Source organism: Coregonus clupeaformis, chromosome 14 (assembly GCF_020615455.1).
Source record: "Coregonus clupeaformis isolate EN_2021a chromosome 14, ASM2061545v1, whole genome shotgun sequence".
Classification (NCBI taxonomy): Eukaryota; Metazoa; Chordata; class Actinopteri; order Salmoniformes; family Salmonidae; genus Coregonus; species Coregonus clupeaformis.
Window position 1 is genome coordinate 8,709,427 of NC_059205.1, and position 27,972 is coordinate 8,737,398.

A 27,972-nucleotide genomic window follows, 5' to 3' on the forward strand; every position below is an offset into this window, starting at 1 on the left:
TTTAACATCTCTAAGTAATTTATTAGAACAGGGATGTTTGCAGAGAAGTCTACCGTCAAGTGGCTCAAACAGTCTTACAAAAGGTTTGCGCCAGTCACCTGTGTCCATGCATTACCAGCAAGTCTTTCCAGAGCATTGTAATGTAAAGCTTTCAGTCACTTACAATATTAGTCTTAAATGTACCCCTTCCCCAACCCCAATGTGTGTAGCACAGGAGGTTGGTGACAGCTTAATAGAGGAGGACGGGTTCGTGGTAATGACTGGAGCGGAATCAGTGGAATTAAATACATCAAACACATGGTTTCTAGGTGTTTGATGCCATTCCATTGGCTCCGTTCCAGACATTATTAAGAGCCGTTCTCCCCTCAGCAGCCTACTGTGGTGTGAAATATACCCACTTTGGTAAAATAAAACCTCGCCTGGAAATGCAAGACACATGACTATAAGCGAGGTTAGCAGTCATACATTCTGTAGCACTCGATTGCTCCACATTGAACGGTCCATTTCCTTCAGACAAATTATGCAGTAGTGCTGCTGTAGTAATGATAAAACAATAATAATAATAATAGTAGAAAAATAACAGCAAAGATGATCACAAGAGGGAAAAAACTAAAATAAACGTACGTTTCAGAGTACTGGTGCTGATAGAACCATGTGCTTTCCAAGCTCTAAAATAGATATTTATCAAACGCTCTAAGTGCAAGATATGTCCAGAGTCGACAATCTTCCTTAGTATGAAACGACTATGTTCTCAGAAATAACAACTACTTCAGGCAAAACAGAGCTGCTTTTGAACTTGTGGTCAAGTGCCCGGAAGATGTCAAGTTCATGGCAGGGGAGTACTTTAAGTCTATAAGTAACAATTATTCACAATCAACCCAATTGATTTCGCACGCACACACACACACGGTCACACAAAAAATAAGGTTACTAGTAGTAAAGCCTGTACGACCTACAAGGACCAGCCTAGAAATACATTTGGACCCTGGCTGCCCTGAAGACACAGGAAGTTAAGTCTGGACCAGGGACAAAGCACATGAACCACTGGTCCAGAAAAATAAGAGCCTATCAATAGGAAAATAAAGGAAACCGGAGGCATTGACTTTCACCTGCATGACAAGCAGAAGAATATTAAGCTTAAGGGGTCACTAGACCACAGGTACATTTTTAAAACACAGTAATAGATTCAGTACAAAGGTACTCAAATGTATTGTAAGTTTAACATCCGAGTAATGCACAACTTAAAAGTCACCCTTTCAAAAAAAAAAAGCTTGTCTAAGATGACCCCAAAATATTCAGGTAAAGTCATGAGGAAAGCCTCGGGGTTAAAACACACACACACCTCCATCTCTGAAATACATTTATTCAAGCAGCAATATGAAAAAATATACATGAAGTATGCATAATCTCTGAAAAAAAAACCATACTGTATGAAAACATCCCTGCTATCATGTCTCTAAATACAAAACGTTTACCAATAATTTGCTTCAGTTCATCAAGAGAAGTCATTTTTCAATTTTTTTTGGTCTTTTTATCTGTCCTTTTAAAAACAGGTTACAATTTCAGTCCTCAGGTGTGATGACAGTCTTTTTTTTTTATCGTATACTTGAAGAAGTTGTAAGCATGCAAGCCTCGTAGAGGAGGGGCCCGGAGGGGCGGGGCTAATGCCCGGAGGGGCTGATGGGGTGGGCTGGTAGCAGTGCTAGAGTATTAGGCCAGGGCCGGGAAGGCCTCTGGGTCGTCAACGTTGGGAACGGACACTCCACCCGGCTGGGGACAAGAGAGAGAGAAAAATATATATTTTTTTTAAATACACAATCAGAGAATACTGGGTCGTGTTCAGTAGGGATTGGGAGGTACTACATGAACAACACAACTCAAAACAAGTAGAACAATGATCACAGTCAGCTTGAGCACCCAATTTGACTTTTTGTGGTCAGTGAAAACAGCTTTCTATGGTCAGTAACCATTAAGGTTGAATGGTGGGAACCCGGTTACCGAGGTTTACTGCCCAAAACCACTCCCTTTTCCTGCGAGAAACTGGTAAATTTGAATAAATTATTTATATGAACAGCATGGCGTGAAATGGAACTGTTAAATTATATGCAATGTCTAAATCTGGCTTCTCTACGGCCAATGCATGATGATTCAACGCTCAGGATGGGGACAGACAGCCCATCTCAGTATGGAGCGCAGTTCACAATGCATGTATCATCTCATCATGGCAACCTTTTTTCTTGTGACAGGTAGGCCTAGATTTGCTGCAGCATAGCCCTTGCTACAGTAATATAAGGACCGAATGCGTGTCTAATTTACCATCTCCATCTGGCTTTCGGGGTCACCTTGTTTTTAATTGTAAAGATTATAATTTTTAAAATTCCAGCTCCAGAGTTTTAAAAATAGCTTATCACTCGAATATCGTTGCTTTAAAATCAGTGCACGCGCGAGCACTCTCTCGCAGTCTCTCTCTCTCCATCAACTCCATTCAAATTGCATCCAAAATAGATAATCCTGTTCTAGATTATATATATATATATATATATATATATAAACTCAGCAAAAAAAGAAATGTCCTCTCACTGTCAACTGCATTTATTTTCAGCAAACTTAACATGTGTAAATATTTGTATGAACATAACAAGATTCAACAACTGATACAGAAACTGAACAAGTTCCACAGACATGTGACTAACATAAATGGAATAATGTGTCCCTGAACAAAGGGGGGGGGGGGTCAAAATCAAAAGTACCAGTCAGTATCTGGTGTGGCCACCAGCTGCATTAAGTACTGCAGTGCATCTCCTCCTCATGGACTGCACCAGATTTTCCAGTTCTTGCTGTGAGATGTTACCCCACTCTTCCACCAAGGCACCTGCAAGTTCCCGGACATTTCTTGGGGGAATGGCCCTAGCCCTCACCCTCCGATCCAACAGGTCCCAAATGTGCTCAATGGGATTGAGATCCGGCCTCTTCGCTGGCCATGGTAGAACACTGACATTCCTGTCTTGCAGAAAATCACGCACAGAACGAGCAGTATGGCTGGTGGCATTGTCATGCTGGAGGGTCATGTCAGGATGAGCCTCGGCGTAACGCTCATTCCTTCGACGATAAACACTAGTCCGACCATCACCCCTGGTGAGACAAAACCGCGACTCGTCAGTGAAGAGCACTTTTTTCCAGTCATGTCTGGTCCAGCGACGGTGGGTTTGTGCCCATAGGCGACGTCGTTGTCGGTGATGTCTGGTGAGGACCTGCCTTACAACAGTTCTACAAGCCCTCAGTACAGCCTCTCTCAGCCTATTGCGGACAGTCTGAGCACTGATGGAGGGATTGTGCGTTGCTGGTGTAACTCGGGCAGTTGTTGTTGCCATCCTGTACCTGTCCCGCAGGTGTGATGTTCGGATGTACCGATCCTGTGCAGGTGTTGTTACACGTGGTCTGCCACTGCGAGGACGATCAGCTGTCCGTCCTGTCTCCCTGTACCGCTGTCCTAGGCATCTCACAGTACGGACATTGCAATTTATTGCCCTGGCCACATCTGCAGTCCTCATGCCTCCTTGCAGCATGCCTAAGGCACGTTCACGCAGATAAGCAGGGACCCTGGGCATCTTTCTTTTGGTGTTTTTCAGAGTCAGTAGAAAGGCCTCTTTAGTATCCTAAGTTTTCATAAGTGTGACCTTAGCGTGGAACCCTGTATTATCGGCATATTCAACAGCGTAATTTTTTTTTATTACCTTCAACAGTGTTATCTTGTGATCAAGCCATCAATGTTATGTGATTATTGGTGTCGTAAAAATGTTAGCTAACGGGTTAGCAATTAGCAAGTTTGACATTTCAGTGGAAATACTACTATTATCAGCTTTTTGATAAGCGGTTTAGCAAAAAAATACGTCCCGTATTATCGGCATACGGCCCCGTTATTGGCCACCTTACTATTTTGTTAAAAAGAGACACCAACCACGTACCCGAAGTGATTACTAGATAGTTGACTAGTTGGCTAGCCTTCCGGTAAAAAAGAATGACTTGCCTGTCAACTTTTCATTGCGTAGCCCGGTGCGCCCTCCTGTGGACTCTTAAAAAATGGTTCTTCACCAACATATTCAGTGTTTTACAGATTAATCTTATGTTTTGAGAAAGTAGATAACAGTTGAATACTAAAATATGAGTATTAATAATTTACATCAAATAAAACTTTAATTTCATTTATGTGCATTGACATAAACAATGAAAACACTGTTGGAGTTTGTGTTGCAGAGGTGCACTTGGAAAGTAAAGGAAGAAATACACAAGATGGGTTCAATAAATATATATTATATTTTAGACATTTATTTTTTGGTACAAAGAAATAATTTCATATGAACACAAACAAAACAAACAATTAAATCTCGACCTATATTGTCACAAAAATCACAATAGAAATCCAGCTCCACCGCTACCTCTTGATCCCACTGCACACACCTGCAGTGGAACCAGTGCTGGCAGAAGTCACAGCACACCCATGGCACCTCGGATCTACACTCCTGAGAGGAGCTTGCAGGCGGATCATGCTCCCCGTAGCGAGCACAGCAGGTGTCTTCTTTCATATAAAATAAAATAATAATAAAAATTGATTAATATGGTTTTGCAAAATGTAGAAGTTCTTCAACAACAATAGTAATTGATACAACTGAGAGAGAGAGAAAAACAGATGATGAAGTACCTGAGAGTGGTGGCATGACAGATGTGACCAGTGGAGCTTTTCTCTTCCTTTTCTGTGCTGCAGTTTGAGAAAAAGTAGTGTTAGACAGAGCATGTTTCATGAAAACCCTTTTCAACTTTTTACATCAATACCTCTGGAGGAAGCTGCAGAGGTTTTGGAGGAGGTGGAGATGACTTGAGGGCTGGTGCTATGTACTGTAGATATGTAAAGAGAGATTGGCCGATGGTGTGGCCAGGAGAGTAGGCACGTGGCCTTCTTCTGCAGCTTGGGACTCCGGCGGCTCCTACAGGTGTTGCACACTGGGAGGCACTGGCAGTAGTGATACAGCTGTCAGGAGTGGTTCCAGCAGGGGGTCCTGCAGAGGCGATGGCGTCAATGGTCTCATCCATGGCAGCCCTCTCCTGTGCCCTCTGTGTTCTGAGGGCTGCCCGACACTCTTTCTCCTCTGCCTCGGCCCTCTCCTTCTCACCCCTCTCCTGCCACTGGCGCGTGTATTCCTCCCCGGTGAGGCATGTGGTGACCACAGGCAGTCTTCTGTATCGGTCCAGCCGATACTTCAGGACAGTAAGGATGTGCCCCAGGTCCTTCGCTATCAGCCCCCCCTCTATTAGGGGGTGCTCTTCTAGAGCTAGGCCTGGGACTGGAGCAGGGACTGGGACTGGAGATGGGGCTGAGGGTCCTCCTGTGGTTGCTGGGGAGGAAGTGCTGATGGACGGCACAGTGCTGCTGGTTCCAGGAGAGGCGGTGGTGTGACCCGGTAGGGACCGAGACGGCATTAAACGGGACCCTTCAATGGCTGAAGGGTGAAAAGGAAAGAGGCCACACTTCTTAAACCCTTCCACCACATAGCGCATGTCCTTGCATCGCTGGTACGGGTAGCGGAATACTGATTCTGATTTGTTTACCATGTAGGAGTGGTCAAAATGGCTAAGGTCTCCAGCTACCTTGGAGAACTCAGCCTTTAAAGGGCCAAAGTATGCCACGTCCAGCGGCTGCAGGACATGGGTGCAGTGTGGTGGAAGACAAAGAAGTATAACCCCTTCCCTTAGTGCCGCCGCGAGCACTTCCGGGTCCATGTGGCTCTTGTGCCCATCGAAGAGGAGAAGGAGAGGGCGCTCCTTCACTGCATGCTTAAAGAAGTGCTGAAACCACTTCCTGAACAGGTCCCCGTCAATGTAGCCACTGCTAGCCAAGGCTTGGGGGGGGGGGGCTCCCAGTGTGTAGTGGCCACCGGGGAAACACTTGGGGTAGATGATAAACGGGGGTACGTCCTCCCCAGCTGCGTTGAAGCAGGCCAGCACTGTGATGTGCTCCTTGGTCCCCGGAGCCTGCTGGTACACGTGTTTTGCGCCCCGGGGAGCCAGCACTTTGTGCCTGCTCTGGTCGCTACGAAACCCAGACTCATCGCAGTTATAGATTTGTCTGGGTTACTCCCTCAACCCACTCTCCTCCAAGTGCTTCTCATAAGAAGTGAAGAAGGTGTCCATCGTCGGACGTGTGGCACACTCAGCTCTCCCCCTGCCCAGGGTGTCCGGCCTCCTCATGCTCAGGTTCTTGTGCCTCTTCCTGAACATTTCCCACCTCCTCTTCCCCAGTGGTGGGATTGTTTCCCCTGGGTGCCGAAACCTACAATAGAATAGAATAGAATATATAATTGTCCATCCAGGATGAAAATGTTTGTTTTGGCATCACCATACATATCCACATTTACATCACACACATTGAGAACAGTCAGTCCACCAATCTACATATATAAATACATAGAACACCAAATACCTGCCTATTTTGTTGGCGTATTTCATCAGCCTCTGTCTGGTGAAGGGGAACCCATAGATACAGTACTGCACCAGAGAATTTTCATCCTCTGGTGCAAGCAATGTGGGTGGTCCACTGCGACAACCATGGGTCACCCGGCCGCTCAGCCTGTCCGCCAGGGTCTGCCGAGGTACACCATGCACCTTGGTAGATAAGAAAAGAAAACTGTTACTAGCAGATAAAATTCACATACACATGGTAATCTCCTAAAAACAAAAGATGCCTAACCTTGGCAGCCTGGCGGATAGCCATCCCTGCCCCGCAGTCCTCCAAGGCATGGAACTTGTCCACCTCACTCCACTGCTTCCTCTTGACCTTCTCCATGCTGTGGTGTTAATACATGTAGCTAAATAACTTGGCATACTATACACATTTTTGAAAGATAATCAAATCAAATCAAATGTTATTGGCCACATGCGCCGAATACAACAGGTGCAGACATTACAGTGAAATGCTTACTTACAGCCCTTAACCAACAGTGCATTTATTTTTAATAAAAATGTAAAATAAAACAACAAAAAAGTGTTGAGAAAAAAAGAGCAGAAGTAAAATAAAATAACAGTAGGGAGGCTATATATACAGGGGGGTACCGGTGCAGAGTCAATGTGCGGGGGCACCGGCTAGTTGAGGTAGTTGAAGTAATATGTACATGTGGGTAGAGTTAAAGTGACTATGCATAAATAATTAACAGAGTAGCAGCAGCGTAAAAAGATGGGGTGGGGGTGGGGGGGCAGTGCAAATAGTCCGGGGTAGCCATGATTAGCTGTTCAGGAGTCTTATGGCTTGGGGGTAGAAGCTGTTGAGAAGTCTTTTGGACCTAGACTTGGCACTCCGGTACCGCTTGCTGTGCGGTAGCAGAGAGAACAGTCTATGACTAGGGTGGCTGGAGTCTTTGACAATTTTGAGGGCCTTCCTCTGACACCGCCTGGTATAGAGGTCCTGGATGGCAGGAAGCTTGGCGCCAGTGATGTACTGGGCCGTACGCACTACCCTCTGTAGTGCCTTGCGGTCGGAGGCCAAGCAGTTGCCATACCAGGCGGTGATGCAACCAGTCAGGATGCTCTTGATGGTGCAGCTGTAGAATTTTTTGAGGATCTGAGGACCCATGCCAAATATTTTCAGTCTCCTGAGGGGGAATAGGCTTTGTTGTGCCCTCTTCACGACAGTCTTGGCGTGTTTGGACCATGATAGTTTGTTGGTGATGTGGACACCAAGGAACTTGAAGCTCTCAACCTGTTCCACTACAGCCCCGTCGATGAGAATGGGGGCGTGCTCAGTCCTCTTTTTTTTCCTGTTGTTCACAATCATCTCCTTTGTCTTGGTCACTTTGAGGGAGAGGTTGTTATCCTGGCACCACACGGAGATAACTCAATCTGAATATGAATAAACATTTACATTTCAAAGCTAAGGCATTGAAAGGTGATGAAAGTTTTCACTAACTGAAAGTGTACCCACGTTTTTTGTTTGATGTTATCTGTAATGAAAATGAGTGTCCCAATTAGTTTAATATTGATGCATAAATTGTCAAATTTGACTAAATACTCCCTCTATGTAGCTGTTGTAAGATGAAACATAGCCAACAGTGATAGGTGTCAAAAAGTTAATGGTTCAAAGTTCCAAATACATTTTTGCAGATTGTGCAAAACGCCTCCGTCGGAGGACTCCAATTTTGATACGATAAAGCTTGACAACATTCAGCTGTTTTTGTGATATGTATTATCTAACGCTTACAATTTATTTCCTTTTTGCTGTCTTAGCAGTTCTATCAACATTTAGCAACTAAGCTAGCAACATTAGAAAATCAGTTAGCTATATTTCAGAGGTAAAAAGTTGGATATGAAATGATGTGTGGTCTGTCGCGCAGTCAAATTTTACAATATGCAGCGTGTTGCACAAAATGTGTACATATATACCTTTTTTGAAAACGCTCAAAACCTAACTTAACTTACACAAATTGCACTGAAAATCGGTGGTCAGCTAGCTAGAAGGGTGTCGTTAGTCGCAAAACTTACCGTTCTTTTCCAGTCCATTTAAATGTTGAGCTCGAGGTGATTTAGTCCTCCAACCGCTAGAGAGTGTCCAAAGTTAGGGGGTGTCCGATGTTGGGGGGTGTCCGATGTTAGGGGGTGTCCGATGTTAGGGGGAAAATTAGCTAATTGCCTACTGTTAGTGTCTTGACGACCGTTCCACAGGTGCATGTTCATTAACTGTTTATGGTTCATTGAACAAGCATGGGAAACAGTGTTTAAACCCTTCACAATGAAGATCTGTGAAGTTATTTGGATTTTTACAAATTATCTTTGAAAGACAGGGTCCTGAAAAAGGGATGTTTCTTTTTTTGCTGAGTTATATATATATATATATATATATATATATATATATATATATATATATATATATATATATAGATAGATAGATGTATTAGCCTACCTCTTACAGGTAATACATTTAATGCAGTACTAGCCTTATATTTATCTAATTAATGATGCATAAGAAGTGTCTAACTTATAGCCTCTGTCTCTTGCGCAATACGCAACCACCTGTGCTCTGCTGGCCTCCTTAAAAAAACGCTCCTTAGCTCTTGGAGTTCCATGCAGGAAAAGCTAGACTAGAATAGCTTGCTGGAAATCTTTTTTTTTTTTTTTTTAGCATTTCTTATACCAATAGACTATTCGGCAAGCTATTTTTTGCTGAATGTTAAATACAGCAGCCAAGAGAACTCACGGGTAGTTTGAAAGAAGAGCAAACGCGCGATGGTGGCAGGCCATAGCAGTTATTTATTCAGCCCCATACCCATTCAATCTTCGTGAAGAGAAGTGAAAGCCTTCTGCATCTAATTCTAGTCCTATATTATTCAAGGATGTCATTAGAACGATGAAGAGGAGGCTAATAACATTAGGGGAAATATTATGAAAGGTATATATATATTCGTCAGCCTACTAATGACACAAATAGGCCCCATTATATTTCAGTAGCCTATACTTGTACCTTTGTAGGCCGCATGTTCTGCACCAGAATCGCATGTTCTCTCCTGCTTTATCATGGTTTGAATGATGTGCGTAATTCCAGTCCATATAATACAATACAGTACAGTAATACAGTTCACGCTCAAAAAGATTAGCCTACTGGAGCTAGATTAATTGATTTACCCAAGAGAGGATATAGCTAGCTACATCTATGGGCTTTTATATAGCTAGGTACATCTATGGGCTTTTATATAGCTAGCTACATCTATGGGCTTTATATAGCTAGCTACATCTATGGGCTTTATATAGCTAGCTACATCTATGGGCTTTATATAGCTAGCTACATCTATGGGCTTTATATAGCTAGCTATGGGCTTTTATGTTTTTCTGTCGTGCGTAATGTGCAGTAGCCTATATCATATATGTATTGGATAATGGCACAATAATTTGTGCTTTTTTGTGCTTGGGTTCATTAAACGTCGTTAATGTAGGACTGATAAAATGTATTTAATATATGTCTCATCAGGCTCAGGTAGCATCAAGTTTGAATTTTCATGCTGATCAAAGCTTGAATCAAATCCCAACATATTTATATGCTTTATAATGCTTTTGAATGACACTTCCGGTTTTGGCGGGAAATACCGGGTTACCCGGGAGAAAAGTGATTTATTCTCGGGATTGAACATTTGTAAAATACAGGGAAAATATTCAACCCTAGTAATCATAGCCTTTTGTGATCAATATTTACATCTATTTGTGTTCAATGACAACAGCCTCCATTAGCGTTACCTTTTCAGATCGGCCTCCTCCCGCACCGCGGCCTCCCCTTCCTCCACGGGCTCCCCCGCGCCCGCGCCGGCCCAGGTCTCCAAAGTTGATCTCCAGCTGGGCCGTGATGTCGTTGGCGGGCTTGCGGAAGTGGTGATCCGGGCCGACTTCTTCAGGATTGCCCTGATGGAGGAAGAATTGATGTTGTTTACATTTAACCAGAATCCGCTGATAGCAACCATCTCAACTCAAATAGCCAACATGCTAACTACAGTTTGACATAATTAAACTCCTGATATACTATGCCAATGTGTATGAGTGTGTAGATAAAGGCTTGTTTTATCAGAATTGTATAGGGTTGAATATGTGAAACAACAGGCACCTTGAACAGAGGGGTCGTGTCTGCTTCAATCTCCGGAGCATCAATCACAGCTGGTCTCTGCAACATCCAAGAGAAAGGACCAACAATAAGGATGAATACGTCAGTCACATTTGTAATGGCATAGCCTCTTGGGGAGGGTTGTAATGGCATAGCCTCTTGGGGAGGGTTGTAATGGCATAGCCTCTTGGGGAGGGTTGTAATGGCATAGCCTCTTGGGGAGGGTTGTAATGGCATAGCCTCTTGGGGAGGGTTGTAATGGCATAGCCTCTTGGGGAGGGTTGTAATGGCATAGCCTCTTGGGGAGGGTTGTAATGGCATAGCCTCTTGGGGAGGGTTGTAATGGCATAGCCTCTTGGGGAGGGTTGTAATGGCATAGCCTCTTGGGGAGGGTTGTAATGGCATAGCCTCTTGGGGAGGGTTGTAATGGCATAGCCTCTTGGGGAGGGTTGTAATGGCATAGCCTCTTGGGGAGGGTTGTAATGGCATAGCCTCTTGGGGAGGGTTGTAATGGCATAGCCTCTTGGGGAGGGTTGTAATGGCATAGCCTCTTGGGGAGGGTTGTAATGGCATAGCCTCTTGGGGAGGGTTGTTTGCTGGTTTACTATCTGGTTTATATCAGCCATTTTGTTGGCCAATACATAAACAAATACAGACCACCACAGTTATTTAATACCTTACCAATATTTTTTCGCATTGATCCGTTGATAGGAATCAATCATGAAACTTCTTTCTAACTTGAAACTTTTTTCCAAACTTGAAATGACACAGTACAGCAAGAAAACACAATGAAATCTGCAAAACACAACTAGGGCTGGCACAATTACACATTGTTATTTTTATAGTTTTTTGTATTTTACCGCCTTTTTCACCCCAATTTCGATCTTGTCTCATCGCTGCAACTCCCCAACGGGCTTGGGAGAGGCGAAGGTTGAGTCATGCGTCCTCAGAAACATGACCCGCCAAGCCGCGCTTCTTAACACCCGCCCGCTTAACCCAGAAGCCTGTGTCGGAGGAATCACTGTTCAACTGACGTCAGCCTGCAGGCACCCGGCCCGCCACAAGGAGTCGCTAGAGCGCGAAGAGCCAAGTAAAGCTCCCCTGGCCAAACCCTCCACTAACCCGGACGACGCTGGGCCAATTGTGCGCCGCCCTATGGGACACCCGGTCAAGGCCGGTTGTGACACAGCCTGGGATCGAACCTGGGTCTGTAGTGACGCCTCAAGCACTGCGATGCAGTGCCTTAGACTGCTGCGCCACTCGGTAGGCCGGTTATTTTATTTTCATGATGGTCTTCATCCATTACCGTCGGTTATACAGTAATTGTGCCAGCCCTAGTTTTTTGGGGGGAGGGGGGAACGAACAGCTGATTGAAGACTTTCTGCGATAACATGGACTCTTAACAACGTGATGAAACTTTGTTGCCCTTGCTGGAACAAGCAAGGTGTTGTAGCAAACGATGAATATAATGGGTTTGGAACCTCTAACCTTGGCAATAGATGCGGTAAAAGAGGTTAATCGAACTCGACCAAAACAATGGAATTGCCATGGAAACGAGAGGGGTAAAAGGCCGCGGGGGAAAGATCCCGAGTCTCCTCATTGCCCCCAGCAAAATGTGCGTACATTTAGGCTATTGTTTGTGTATTTCACACTATGTTGAGGAAAATAAAAAATAAAAAAATCGGGAGTATAATCCTTGTATGGATGTCAACACCAATACATGTTCATGTCATCGTTACTAATCAACTGCATTAGACTACCACACCAATTTCTGTATGCTAGCTAAGATAACCAGCTTATACGAACAGGAGTTAGCATTTAGCAGTCACTTCTTCTAAACCTGAAAAAGGGACAACCTCTACATGTTATGCAGCGGAAACTGCCAAATATATCCAAATCGGACTTCAGTAACCACATTGTGGCCTGTTACAATACATAAATCATGACGGATTTGACAAATATCCACTTTGTTAGATCAGATTTGTTGAACGTGCGCCAATCTGGTCATTCCATTGACTCCTTCACCCCATATATTTGACTGGTAAACTCATGGATACACTGGCAATGGTTGCCTGGTATTGTGATGCAATAATTTCCATGTTAATGTAGAATGTTCATTCAAATGATAACTGAGGTGGCTCATGCAATGGAAAGTATTTTTTTGTAATGTAAGTTGAGTTGAATCAACAAATCACAGCACATATTGATGGGTACACTTCCTGTTTTTACTTCCTGCTTTGCTCCTATGGATACACTTGTAATGACCAGTCCACCCCTTATGCCTTCATTGACTTGAATGGGGATGCCCGTTCTTTTCATTATATTATTTCTATGGCAGCACATGCAGTCAGGAGTGGAGGAAAGCAGAAAATGTAGGCCAAAACAAATACATATATATACACAAATATTCCTATTTGAATGGTTATTATGGAGACCGCGGCCATTTGGCTGGCCAATTACCGTCATCCAAAACTCCATGACTGTCACAGTCCTAAACACAACCAAATACAATGGGAAAACATCCATATATATATATATATATATACACATACACACCTAACAGTGCACTGCACAACTATAGATAAGCAAAAAATAAATACAAATTCTCGGCTCGTGTCACTTACGTCTTTCGGCTTTTCGTCACTTACATCTTCGCTCTTGGACTTGTGCAGAACGTAGCCTTTGTTCCACTTGCTGTCGGCGCCCTCGTTGGGCTTGCGGATGTTGAACTCCACCTTGGCTCGCTCCTTGTCCTGCATGGCCTTCCATTCATCCAGGGTCATCTCCTTGGGGCCCTCCTCCTTTGGTTCCTCCACCTCATTCTCCCTGGAGGAGACAGAGACACATTTGTTATTGCAAGCGATTACCATCCATTGTCTGTTAGCTTTCACATTTCTGTTGTTGTTTTGGATTTATTCTAGATTGACTGTAGGGCTGCTTGCATTGTGGACCACAGGATGAATTGAACGTTGAGATCATACTGAATGAAGCAGCAAGAACCATCATGAATGCAGCACCATAGTGAACCAGTACAAATTCAAGAACAGGTATCCCTGGCAAAAATTCAACTTAACCTGTATAAATAAAAGGTTAAATGAAAAGGAGCTAAATGAGTTGGTTGTGTAGTTGGTGGTCCCGTTTTACAGTCAGAGCAGCAGTCCTGGGGTGTTCTGCACAGAGGTGTGTGGGGAGGTTAACTAGACAGGTCCAGGAGGGTACTCACTTGTTCTCAGAGTCAGCAGGGGGGTGTTCCTCTCCCTCAGGGGTTACCTCAGGGGCAGAAGTCTGTTCAGCATCACCACTGGGGAACGGAAATTCAACACAACTTGATTTATCCCCTCAAGGGCGAAGGAACAAACCAGTCAACATCAACAAAGGACCTGTGTCCTTGACTACACATAACGATGCTCTTTCATCTCATTTAAGGGAGCAGGATATGATTGTTTGAACACCGACCTCGTTTCGTCCTTGGGGTTCCCCCAGTTGTGAGAGCCACTCCCGCCACGCTTCTCCTCGGATTTCTGACTGTTGAGAAAAAAACGGAAACCAAAAGCTCCACCATCACCACCACTAGTCACAGAGCATCTGAATATCTAATCCCTCCAAAATACCATCACCACCACTAGTCACAGAGCATCTAAATATCTAATCCCTCCAAAATACCATCACCACCACTAGTCACAGAGCATCTGAATATCTAATCCCTCCAAAATACCATCACTACCACTAGTCACAGAGCATCTGAATATCTAATCCCTCCAAAATACCATCACCACCACTAGTCACAGAGCATCTGAATATCTAATCCCTCCAAAATACCATCACCACCACTAGTCACAGAGCATCTGAATATCTAATCCCTCCAAAATACCATCACTACCACTAGTCACAGAGCATCTGAATATCTAATCCCTCCAAAATACCATCACTACCACTAGTCACAGAGCATCTGAATATCTAATCCCTCCAAAATACCATCACTACCACTAGTCACAGAGCATCTGAATATCTAATCCCTCCAAAATACCATCACTACCACTAGTCACAGAGCATCTGAATATCTAATCCCCCCAAAATACCATCACTACCACTAGTCACAGAGCATCTGAATATCTAATCCCTCCAAAATACCATCACCACCACTAGTCACAGAGCATCTGAATATCTAATCCCCCCAAAATACCATCACCACCACTAGTCACAGAGCATCTGAATATCTAATCCCTCCAAAATACCATCACCACCACTAGTCACAGAGCATCTGAATATCTAATCCCTCCAAAATACCATCACTACCACTAGTCACAGAGCATCTGAATATCTAATCCCTCCAAAATACCATCACTACCACTAGTCACAGAGCATCTGAATATCTAATCCCTCCAAAATACAATCACTACCACTAGTCACAGAGCATCTGAATATCTAATCCCTCCAAAATACCATCACTACCACTAGTCACAGAGCATCTGAATATCTAATCCCTCCAAAATACCATCACTACCACTAGTCACAGAGCATCTGAATATCTAATCCCTCCAAAATACCATCACTACCACTAGTCACAGAGCATCTGAATGTCTAATCCCTCCAAAATACAATCACTACCACTAGTCACAGAGCATCTGAATATCTAATCCCTCCAAAATACCATCACTACCACTAGTCACAGAGCATCTGAATATCTAATCCCTCCAAAATACCATCACTACCACTTGTCACAGAGCATCTGAAACTCTAATCCCCCCAAAAGACCATCACTACCACTAGTCACAGAGCATCTGAAGCTCTAATCCCCCCAAAAGACCATCACTACCACTAGTCCTTTAAGGACTCAGAGCAGAAATGACTCACGGTTTGTCACCGCCGCCACTGTGTCTGTCGAAGTCCCGTTTGCCACGGGAGTCGAAGCCATCGCCCCGGCCCATGCCCCGCCCCCGTCCACCACGCCCGCCACCACGCCCTCTGGGGGGCCGGTCTCCAAGAGGTCTGAGGAGGGACACACACATAGGCTCAGCATCAAGCAGCACAGAACTACGAAAACTACTTTATTGAACGTTTTAAAAACATGCAAGGATATATACAGTGCCTTCAGAAAGTAGTCATACCCCTTGACTTATTCTACATTTTGTTGTCTTACAACCTGAATTCAAAATTGATTAAATTGATTTTTTTTCCTCACCCATCTACACACAATACCCCATAATGACAAAATTAAAACACGTTTTTAAAATTTTTAGCATAAATTCTAAAAAAAATCCTAAAAACATGTAACAAGTATTCACACCCCTTTGCTATGACACTCCAACTTGAGCTCAGGTGCATCCAATTTCTTTTGATCATCCTTGCGATGTCACTACAACTTGGGAGTCCACCTGTGGCCAATTCAATTGTTTGGACATGATTTAGAAAGAAACACACCTGTCTATATAAAGGTCCCACAGTTGACAGTGCATGTCAGAGCAGAAACGATACCATGAAATCCAAGGAACTGTCCCTAGATCTCTGAGATAGAATTGTGATGAGGCATATATCTGGGGAAGGGTATAAAACAATTTCTAGTGTTGAAAGTTTCCAAGAGCACAGTGGTCTCCATCATTGGGAAATTGAAAAAATATGGAACTATCCAGACTCTGCCTAGAGCTGGCCGTCCGACCAAACTGAGCAACTGGGCAAGAAGGACCTTGGTCAGGGAGGTGACCAAGAACCCAATGACCACTCTGACAGAACTACAGAGTTCCTTGGCTGAGATGGGAGAACCTGCCAGAAGGACAATAGTTTCTACAGCACTTCACCAATCTGGGCTTTATGGGAGTGGCCAGACAGAAGCCACTCCTGAGAAAAAGGCACTTAACAGCACGCTTAGAGTTTGCAAAAACGCATGTGAAAGACTGAGAGGCAAAAGATTCTGTGGTCTGATGAGACAAAAATTTAACTGAATGCAAAGCACTATGTCTGGAGAAAACCAGGCACAGCTCATCACCCGTCAAACACCATCCCTACCATGAAGCATGGTGGTGGCAGAATCATGCTATTTACATTTTTTACATTTTAGTCATTTAGCAGACGCTCTTATCCAGAGCGACTTACAGTTAGTGAGAGCATACATTTTTCATACTGGCCCCCCGTGGGAATCGAACCTACAACCCTGGTGTTGCAAGCACCATGCTCTACCAACTGACCCCAAGCATACAGCCAAAGCAACACTGGAATGGCTTTAGAACAAGAATGTGAAAGTCCTTGAGTGGCCCAGCCAAAGCCCAGAATTGAAAATCTGTGGAAAGACTTGAAGATTACTGTTCACCGCCGCTCCCGATCTAACTTAACAGAGCTTGAGAAAATCTGCAAGGAAGAATGAGAGAAAATCCCCAAACCCAGATGTGCAAAGCTGATAGACATACCCAAGACGACTCACAGCTGTAATCGCCGCCAAAGGTGTTTCTACAAAGTAATGACTCAGGGGTGTGAATACTTATGTAAATGAGATATTTCATTATTTCCTTTTCAATAAATTAGCAAACATTTCTAAAAACATGTTTTCACTAATTTGATCCATTTTTAATTCAGGCTCTAACAACAAAATGTAAAATAAGTCATGGGGTATGAATACTTTCTGAAGGCACTGTAGGTTATACAGTGAGGGAAAAAAGTATTTGATCCCCTGCTGATTTTGTACGTTTGCCCACTGACAAATAAATGATCAGTCTATAATTTTAATGGTTGGTTTATTTGAACAGTGAGAGACAGAATAACGCAGAAAATACAGAAAAATTCAGAAGAACGCATGTCCAAAATGTTATAAATTGATTTGTATTTTAATGAGGGTAAGAAGTATTTGACCCCTCTGCAAAACATTACTTAGTACTTGGTGTCAAAACCCTTGTTGGCAATCAGAGGTCAGACGTTTCTTGTAGTTGGCCACCAGGTTTGCCCACATCTCAGGAGGGATTTTGTCCCACTCCTCTTTGCAGATCTTCTCCAAGTCATTAAGGTTTCGAGGCTGACGTTTGGCAACTCGAACCTTCAGCTCCCTCCACAGATTTTCTATGGGATTAAGGTCTGGAGACTGGCTAGGCCACTCCAGGACCTTAATGTGCTTCTTCTTGAGCCACTCTTTTGTTGCCTTGGCCGTGTGTTTTGGGTCATTGTCATGCTGGAATACCCATCCACGACCCATTTTCAATGCCCTGGCTGAGGGAAGGAGGTTCTCACCCAATATTTGACGGTACATGGCCCCGTCCATCGTCCCTTTGATGTGGTGAAGTTGTCCTGTCCCCTTAGCAGAAAAACACCCCCAAAGCATAATGTTTCCACCTCCATGTTTGACGGTGGGGATGGTGTTCTTGGGGTCATTGGCAGCATTGGCAGCATTCCTCCTCCTCCAAACACGGCGAGTTGAGTTGATGCCAAAGAGCTCCATTTTGGTCTCATCTGACCACAACACTTTCACCCAGTTCTCCTTTGAATCATTCAGATGTTCATTGGCAAACTTCAGACGGGCATGCATATGTTCTTTCTTGAGCAGGGGGACCTTGCGGGCGCTGCAGGATTTCAGTCCTTCACAGCGTAGTGTGTTACCAATTGTTTTCTTGGTGACTATGGTCCCAGCTGCCTTGAGATCATTGACAAGATCCTCCCGTGTAGTTCTGGGCTGATTCCTCACCATTCTCATGATCATTGCAACTCCACAAGGTGAGATCTTGCATGGAGCCCTAGGCCGAGGGAGATTGACAGTTCTTTTGTGTTTCTTCCATTTGCGAATAATCACACCAACTGTTGTCACCTTCTCACCAAGCTGCTTGGTGATGGTCTTGTAGCCCATTCCAGCCTTGTGTAGGTCTACAATCTTGTCCCCGACATCCTTAGAGAGCTCTTTGGTCTTGGCCATGGTGGAGAGTTTGGAATCTGATTGATTGATAGCTTCTGTGGACAGGTGTCTTTTATACAGGTAACAAGATGAGATTAAGAGCACTCCCTTTAAGAGTGTGCTCCTAATCTCAGCTCGTTACCTGTATAAAAGACACCTGGGAGACAGAAATCTTTCTGATTGAGAGGGGGTCAAATACAGATTTCCCTCATTAAAATGCTAATCAATTTCTAACATTTTTGACATGCGTTTTTCTGGTTATTCTGTCTCTCACTGTTCAAATAAACCTACCATTAAAATGATAGACTGATCATTTCTTTGTCAGTGGGAAAAACGTACCAAATCAGCAGGGGATCAAATACTTTTTCCCCTCACTGTAGGCTGTGAGGATAATAGGTGTGATTTGAATTTTGACAGTTTTTTGCATTGCTTTAGTTACTAGTTAGCACAAACTACAGTCAAAGCCAAGTGAAAGAGAGAGGTGTCATCTGGTGTATGGGTGGTCCTCTGTAGCTCAGCTGGTAGAGCACGGCGCTTGTAACGCCAAGGTAGTGGGTTCGATCCCCGGGACCACCCATACACAAAAAAAATTATGCACGCATGACTGTAAGTCGCTTTGGATAAAAGCGTCTGCTAAATGGCATATTATTATTATTATTATTATTATTATTATTATTATTATCTGACACTTAGAAATAACAAACTGAAGCATGCAGTGTGTCCCGGACATCTGTCTATCCCACGATTCCCAGACATCCAGATTTCATCAACGATGATAATAATTATTATTATTATCATTAACAAAAAATTGCTCTAAGCGTTGTCATTTACTACAGCAACTACTCACTTTTCTGCAGAGAATTCTCCTCTCTCTCCGATGTCGGGCTTGTCCTCGACGGGTTTATCGAAGCGGCGCTCGCGTGGGGGTCTCCTGTTTTCCGGCCTCCTCTCGCCGGCGGGCCGCCCTTCGCCCTGCCCGGCCTGGTGCTGGGAGCCAGGTTGGCCCTGCTGGTCCGGCCTCCGGGCCACCCGCCTGATACCTGCCACCACAACAACACATGGAGGCTTTAGAGGTGGACACTGATATGACTACAGAGACTAATTAGGAGGGCGGTGCAACCAAAAACCACTCTTTCAATAATACTTTTTGATTAAAACATGTTTTGGCTTGATAAAGGCTATTGGGGCCAAATCATAATGTTGTAACCAAAAAATATAATAACATCAAGAGTGGTACTGTGCACGAGTGTCTAGACTAGAGGCGAATTGCATGAGGAACTTCAAGTAAGCATAGATACACACGGCATGGCGTGGCATGGCTTAACGTGACCACGCCCCCGAGTAGGGTACAGCCGTAGGCTGCTCCTGTTACTCCCATGTTCAATTTCCTGCTTTACACATAACCCGACAACAGCTGTATTATTTTTATTTGCATTCATTGGGCTCCCGAGTGGCGCAGCGGTCTAAGGCACTGCATCTCAGTGCTTGAGGCGTCACTACAGACGCCCTGGTTCGATTCCAGGCTGTATCACAACCGGCCATGATTTGGAATTCCCATAGGGCGGCGCACAATTGGCCCAGCGTCGTCCGGGTTTGGCCGGTGTAGGCCGTCATTGTAAATAAGAATTTGTTCTTAACTGACTTGCCTAGTTAAATAAAGGTTAACTAAAAAAAATCTATAATCATATTGGATGTGCTTGATTGGTCATTTTTAACATATTTCCATGTCGTCTTAACAAGCTACATCAGGGTTCTTCAATTCCGGTCCTGGAGGGCCGAAACACTTCTGTTTTTAATTTCTACCTGGTAGTTAATTGCACTCACCTGGTGTCCCAGGTCTGAATTAGCCCCTGATTAGAAGGAGAGGATGAAAAACAGAGGTGTTTCGGCCCTCCAGGACCGGAATTGAAGAACCCTGAGCTACATCATACCTAAAAACACGTTCATTTTAAAACAAAGAATGTTAGCATGAACAGGTAGACAGTCACATGGAATGTGCGTCACGATTATCAGCCAAAGAGCCGATTCCAACAGACTTTCTTCAATTAGCTAACTAACCCTGCTTTTAAAATGCCGAAAGGCTGTTGCATTACCGCTTTGTTTGAACAATAGTACGAGAAAACACCACAAAATTAAGTTTCATCAACTGCCCAAGGACCAGGTTAGACGAATCTCATGGTTTCAGGCTATTAAGCCATGTTGATGGAAAGCTCCGGTTACGCGATACATTTATGTGTGTTCAAGCCGTTCATCACCGGTAAGCCGTTTTGTATAAAGCTTGCTAATTGGCTTGTAGTAAGGCAGGGTCTCAAACCTTTTCTAGCATGAGAGCTACTGGAGAAAAAAATTAAACGTTGCAAGAGACTCATTTTTATCTACATTTCAAATAGGCACATTCTTCTCTTCTCTCCCCTGGGTCCTTAGTGTACAAGATAAAGTAGTACACTATGTTTTCTGTCAATATACCTGGTAAAATAATGGTTGATAAACATCTAAGAGGGACCCTATAAAATCTGTTTTATATTTTCCCAAATTATGTTCCGAGTTTTATTTTTCCTGGTTTTCGATTTTTTGGTTTTTCACTCTCAAAATTACAATTGTTCATAGAGAAACAATGAAATTGGATGTTATGAGTCCATGCCAATGGTTAAATCACAACAGAATACCATTATATTTGTAGGTCTGGAAGAAAACTAACTAATATGCAGGTCTAGCGATGGTTCTGTACGGCTGCTGCTCATTTTAAGGCAAAGTTAGCAAATAACAAATAATAGATACAAATGATATACAGTACTTCCTCATGATATGACTTCTGCCAGGTAAGCCTACTTTGTAGTTAACATTTAATTGAGAAGGTTTTGAGGAAAGTATTTCTGTCAAATCACAAGACGGTTATCACATCAACTGGCTACACACGGAGTGATAGACAAACACGCGCACCACACCAACAGACAGGGGCAATATTGCTGGAAATGAATAGGCATTTATTGTGTTCGGTTTGGCTTTTTAAACCAATAGTGGCTAACCAGGGGTGGGATCATGTCAATGTTGTGTTGATTAGCTAGTAGTTGGGAGCTTGCCGTGTCTGATACTTGAGATTTGTTCATGACAGGTTCGGTGGAACGTGAAAATAGCATGTACTTTCATGTACTTTCAGAATTGTTTGGAGAGTTAATCATAGTTGGGCTGCGGGCTACTGGTAGCTGGGGATCAACCTGTTGGAGACCCCTGAAGTAAGGACTATTGAGCTGTATCCGTCCAAATAACAGCTCTAATATTCTTCTGCATTTTGATATTTATGCAAACCTGGAGATTGCACCATGTAGGTGTAGATATCGCCATAGGCTACTTTGATTTGGGCCATTAGGTAGGGTTGTATCTAGTGCTGTCCCCGACAAAAAAAAATATTGGTCGACCGAGTCATCTGTTCTAAATGTTAAAACGTGTATTTTTCCACATATAGACACGACCTGTGTTTCAATAAAATCAACTATTACTGAACAAAAATATAAAACACAACATGTAAAGTGAGCTTCTCTGATGCTTTAAGCGCACTGTTTGATTAAATAAATAAGACACACAAATTACTCAAGAGATGGTCATGCTGTGTAAACATTTTTTAAATGACAGCGAGTGCCTGTGTGACTAGCGCACGTTGTCTCTCTCCTCCCTGCTGCAGCGAACAGGCACCACAGGACAGCAAGTGTTTATCGCACTGTCCGTGCTGAAGCTGCAACTTAATTACAGCCATTTCGTTTCTTACTTGTTTCTCTGACTGAAAAGTTGTTACTGAAATACCTCATTTGTTTAGGAAAAACATTCCCTCAACCCTTGCTCTCTTAATGTGAAACATCTACGCATTGCATGCACGTGACCAATAGGGCCTGACCTATAGCCTATCATAATGACATCAATAAATTGGTTATAACAAACTCCGAACACCGTAGCAGCAAAATGGATGCAGAGGTCAGAGGACATGAAAAAAGAAACTCGAAACGGGGGAATGTTTACTGGTTGCTCAGGAGGGAAAGGGGAAGTCAGATGTGTGGAAGACATTTTACTTAGTTGTGGAAACTATTGGTGATCAAGAAAAAGGAGGGTATAGGACAGGGTTCTTCAATTCCGGTCCTGGAGGTGCCGAAACACCTCTGTTTTTCATCCTCTCCTTCTAATCAGGGGCTAATTCAGACCTGGGACACCAGGTGAGTGCAATTAACTACCAGGTAGAAATAAAAAACAGAAGTGTTTCGGCCCTCCAGGACCGGAATTGAAGAACCCTGGTATAGGAGCAAGCGCTATGTGAGTATTGTGTGCCAAACAGGTGCAGTAAGATTACAATATGATACGAACAGTGTAAACCCTGAATAAATTATAAATGTACCGAAAAAGTATGTTCTAACGGGAAAGAAAATAAATATAGACTTTATTACAGCAAAGACTAAAAACAGTTGCATGCATTCATGAATTGCGGTTTATTTATTGTTTAGGCTAATCATCCAAAACTCCCTTTTGTTATTTCATTTTAAAACTAAAATGCTCGATTGCATTTTCAAAGCATGAATTACTTGTATGCTGTGTGATGACATGAAGGAATGAATGATTGATTGATATTGAAATATTAGGCCTAAGTAAGTTACGGTATTAGGACTAAACAGGACGCGCTCTTTGGCCTACAGCTCAATGGTGGTTATACAAGGCTGCTATACTAAGCCTACTAATGATAATGACATCACTTATTATAATGATGATCATAATAATAACAACAACAATAAGGAGATCAAGAAAGAGGGTATAGGAGCGAGAGCTGCGTGCATATTTTGTGTAACAAACAGGTGCTGTTTACATTTTTACATTTTAGTCATTTAGCAGACGCTCTTATCCAGAGCGACTTACATGAGCAATTGGGGTTAAGTGCCTTGCTCAAGGGCACGTTGACAGATTTTTCACCTAGTCGGCTCGGGGATTAGAACCAGCGACCTTTCGGTTACAGGCACAACGCTCTTAACCACTAAGCTACCTGCCGCCCCTGTTAGATTACAATACTATTTTCTACCCCTTGGGAACAGTGTGTTCTAATGAAAACAACATTGAAAAAGCCTTTTATTACAGCATAGCAAAGATTAAAAACTGCTGAATTTGTGAAATTGCTTTATCCTACATTTTGTGGTTGCCTGAGGCTTGGTGCTCATGGAATCACTAGGCTATTAAACAAACACTCAAACTGGAAACAGAAGCAGGATATGTCTTATTTCTGTAGATCTATATGGATGATTTAAAAGCCAGGCACGTTTAACAGTTAGGCTATTGATTATAGACCTAATTAAGTTGGGATTTCCTCTCTCCTCACTTCTCTTAGACAATTAAGGCAAGGGCTGTTTTCTCGTCTCCTGACTTAGCTGCTGCCTCCCATACATTGTTCTCAACACCAATATGCTGCTTAACTTCGCTATTATGCACTTAGCAACATATAGGGAAAGGCGCCAATTCAACGGCGCACTGAAGACTGTTTCAGAAACGCGGACGGCGACCGCTATCCATCGCGGGACAAAGCGCATTTTGTTCTAAAATAATATGTATTAGTGTTGCACCATTATTCTTACATAATATAACCATTTACAATTTCAGTAGCACATGTCTTAGAGTGATGGACTGTGCCATCACTGTGGCCTCCAAAGGATTAGTCCACTGAAACAGGCGCCAATCAGACAGGTGTCTTGTGCACCGTGAAACAAACTAAATCATTTGTGACAGCTCGACTAAAGAAATCTGGGTTGACCAACAGCCTTTCGACTAAACAATCGACTAAATGGGATCAGCCCTAGGTATCCCCATCTGGTCTCCAGCAAGTTGAAAGGTCATATAGGCCTGCCAACAACAATCTACTTTTCTAAATACCTAGACCGTTCAAGGGTAGGCAAAGACTGGAAGTAGTTACGCGACATATCTAAGACTAGCAAATTAGCCTAGATCGAGATGAACTTCTCTCACTAGCCAGCCAGCTAACGTCAGCTAACCGGCGAAAAAGCTAGGGGTAAACAAACAGTGATGTAAGTATAATGCGACAGCTTTACTGTAGGTCTTAGCAGGGTTGGACAACAAATTAGAGTGACTGAATAAGTATCATGCAAATAATTTGTTGTTGTGACAGCCAAGTATGTTAATAACGACAAGTGCGGCTGCTGAAAACGTTTATTGAAACGACAAAAAAGTGTCAGTAGTTTGCTTTGGATGATGCCAAAGGTAGCCTAATTACATTGGAGTAACAGGAGTACCCTATGCCTGTACCCTACTCGGGGGCGTGGTCACATTAAGCCTTTCCATGTGTATCTATTTAAAGATGCACTATGCAGAAATCGCTCCGACATTTCCTGGTTGCAATTTTTTAAATAGTCTGCCTAATTTCAGTATGTGACAAAACAAGCAAATATAGTTTAGATAATTATTGTACCATCTAAACCATTGAGAAATACATTTTCCATAACCAAAAATATTGTTTTTAGCGGTTTGAAGTACAAAACTGAAAGTAAAAGAGGCACAATCTAAATTTAAAAACAGAAAGCATAGAAATAAAGCACATAGAAAAGATCCACTGCTTCTTAGACTTGCTTTCAATGAGAATATTTAATGACAGATTTATAACTAACATTTATATGTGAATTTGGTCGGGTCGCCCAAAAAGTTACATATTGTAGCTTTAACAACATGAAATATGGGCCTGCTGTCAGCAAAGATGTTAGGTTACTCCAGCGGAAGTTGCTTAGCTATTTCATGAGGGTGTTGTGTTAGCTAGCTACATCCTGTCATTATTACTTTGACAGCATGCACTCTTGACTACTGGCTGACACACCTTCCTTCAATGCATTTAGCTAGTGCTAATATTTCGAGGGGGCTTAGTTAGCTACTGGTGTTGTGGTGGACATCTGGCCAGATGCACTCGTTTACAAAAACATTGCGCATGCATGTCGAAAAAATCTTACAAGTAGCTTGTTAGCTAGAAAGTTAAGTACAGTAACATTATCTGTTTAGAAAAGCTTCTGAGCAGATGAAAACAAACGCCATCACGCTAGTTACACTGTCATAACACTTCACTGCATAAACCGTTTGAATACGCTAGCTACATGAAAACAGTGCTATGCAATAACTGGATAGCCAACTTGCACTGTTTTATTTGTGTTGGCCAGTTTCTAGCTACCAAATACTAAAACAACAACCACCTGCACCGGACATTGGTTGGCTAGGTCGCCCGAACTACCTAGTTACAGCATCACGCACCGGCCTTAACGTTCAGCTCGACATTTCTGACAGTTCAGTATCCGTGTTGTTTTGAAGAATAGCTAGTTAACTACGCAGCAAGCTAGCTTGTCCCGCAAATCCCTAGGAGAGCCAGCTAGCTTTTTATTCTGCTAAGAAATAATCTAGTTTGAATATGCCCACCAAGCTCGAGCTGTTTCACAACAAAAACATTATCATGCGCAGCAACCACAGCGCCATCATCTACAAAGTCCACATCCTGCAGGTGGAATGGATTTCAGCGAGAGGCTAGCCAGAGTGCACAGGTGGATGCTATCCAATGCATGATTAACCTGTCTAACAATCATGCATTGGATATGTGCATGTTCGCAGTTGGTTCTTCTGTTGCCCTCTAAATTGATCGCAACAGGACAGAACCCATGTTGACCCTGATCATGTTGTTGTTAGCAAATTGGCTAGGTTTGTGCAGGTTTTGAAATAAATGCACCACCAATTTGTCAGCGTGCAACCTTACCTTCTTTCTTCAGAGGTACTGCAGCCTGTGTTTCATCTTTCTTGTCAAAGAGCGGATTCTTCCTATCCTTCTGTGACTCCTTCTTGGGCTGCTTGGCGGCTTGGGCTGCAGACTTGGTGATACCAGCTGCGGCCGCCTCTTTCTTCTTATTCTCCGCCGCCTTTAACACCTCGAACGGGTCTGATTCATCGTCCAATAGCTGGTCGAACCGATTGGTTACGACGCAGCCGAAGCTTTCTTGCAGATGTCCGGGCATGATCGCGCCCCTTCAGCGGAATTTCACCTCCGATTCTACGAGGCTTGGTGCGAACAATTCGCTAGATACGGCCACAAGATGGCTGGGAAATGTACCTCTTCTCTTCCGGCGCGAGGAATATCCGGGATATTCAGTAGCGCGATATGGGGAATGTAGTCGTCTAGCCCAGTGTTTCCCAAACTCGGTCCTGCCCCCCCTGCTTGTAAACAAATGCAAATGTTATCGTGTCAGGTGACGACTGTTTGATTATTCATAGATGTCATTAGCCATTAAATAATATTGCTATTAAAATGCATGTTCATTGACAAAAAAATCAAATGCCTATGCACTGTTGACTGGTTAAGAAATACACCGATGACCGATACATCTCTTTATTGCCTTATGTTTACATGCTTTATATGCAGTTAATGCTTTTCACAAAAAGAGAGAGAGAGAGAGAGAGAGAGAGAGAGAGAGAGCCTTCCAAGTAAAACATTTCCACATTCCAATGTACAGCTGCTCTCTGTGTGTGAACTAGTGCACATCTTGATGATTAAGGAGGATTTTAACTGCTTATAGAAAGCAGCAAATAAAAGTGTGTGGGGAGGGCAGGCAGGGGTCATGTAGTAAAACAGCTGGTAGTGTCATACAGCTGTCTATCTGACGAGACACTTCTGTTGTAGCCTATCAGGGCAGTTTGGGAACTAAACCATCAAGCCATATACACAGCTGTTGAAGACATGGTCACACATTTGATGCCAAGTTCATATTGCTTTTTTTCCCCTCCATTTTCTGTTCTAAGAGTACAATATCTTTGTAATAGTGCTGGGAGGAATCATATTTTCTGCTGTTGTACATACAGCATGTCTACTACAGAGTCGTAACAATGCAAGGGCAACACACTCACCACTAAATAGTGACAAGGCAATTTGGCAAGCAAATGCCTCTCCTGGTAATGCCCAAAAGTGGTTTCAATTAAATTAGAGCCATGCACAATATCAGTGACAATCTAAGACCAATAAACATATTGGAAGTATCTGTGTCATGTTGGAACCAGCATTATAGCTGATGTATTTCTCTTTAGACCTACTGTATATGGTGCACATCTGACTTAAGACCTGTTTTAGTAGAGGGAGGGATATTACTCATAGATTAACTTCACTGTTCAAAATGCTGTTATTCGTTGTTAAGTGAGACACCATCCATCAACACAACTATTCTTCATCTTTTATGAATGAAGTAACATGACAAAAGAAACACAAATGATAACTGGCTTGAGGTAATTGGCGTTGGCCAAAGGAAACCACACCACTCAAATAACCCTAATCATGTCCCATAAGGCCACACCACACCGTAGCAGCCTGTGTGTAACATGATAAAGCTATCAGGTAAAGACCTGGCTAGTATTTTAGTTACACCAGTGAGCTAGGCTATTTCAGCTCACATGCTCAGCAATACAGACTACACCAACTGTTGCT

The 27,972-nt window shown here is 43.2% G+C and overlaps 1 protein-coding gene across 2 annotated transcripts; it reads right to left on the reverse strand.

Moving 5' to 3' along the window:
• Positions 1 to 26,641, reverse strand: LOC121580677 (plasminogen activator inhibitor 1 RNA-binding protein). Of its 2 annotated transcripts, none has more exons than XM_041895662.2 (9): positions 26,260 to 26,641; positions 19,342 to 19,534; positions 15,482 to 15,616; positions 14,084 to 14,152; positions 13,851 to 13,928; positions 13,276 to 13,453; positions 10,631 to 10,687; positions 10,270 to 10,431; positions 1 to 1,770 (listed from the first exon to the last, which is right to left on the reverse strand). In XM_041895662.2, exons 1-9 carry the CDS (start codon positions 26,513 to 26,515, stop codon positions 1,711 to 1,713), a joined length of 1,188 nt encoding a protein of 395 aa, XP_041751596.2. In that variant the 5' UTR covers positions 26,516 to 26,641; the 3' UTR covers positions 1 to 1,710. The 2 variants fall into 2 exon arrangements, with proteins under 2 accessions (XP_041751596.2, XP_041751595.2); XM_041895661.2 differs by having other exon boundaries at positions 13,252 to 13,453; positions 26,260 to 26,640.
• Positions 26,642 to 27,972: the final 1,331 nt, after the last annotated feature.

Coding starts and splice junctions, on each gene's coding strand:
- LOC121580677 (XM_041895661.2), bottom strand. CDS start 26,515: ATGCCCGGACATCTGCAAGAAAGCTTCGGCTGCGTCGTAACCAATCGG. Junction 14,153..15,481: donor AGTGGCGGCGGTGACAAACC/GTGAGTCATTTC, acceptor TTTTCTCAACAG/TCAGAAATCCGAGGAGAAGC. Junction 10,688..13,251: donor GTGACGAAAAGCCGAAAGAC/GTAAGTGACACG, acceptor TGGATGTTGCAG/AGACCAGCTGTGATTGATGC.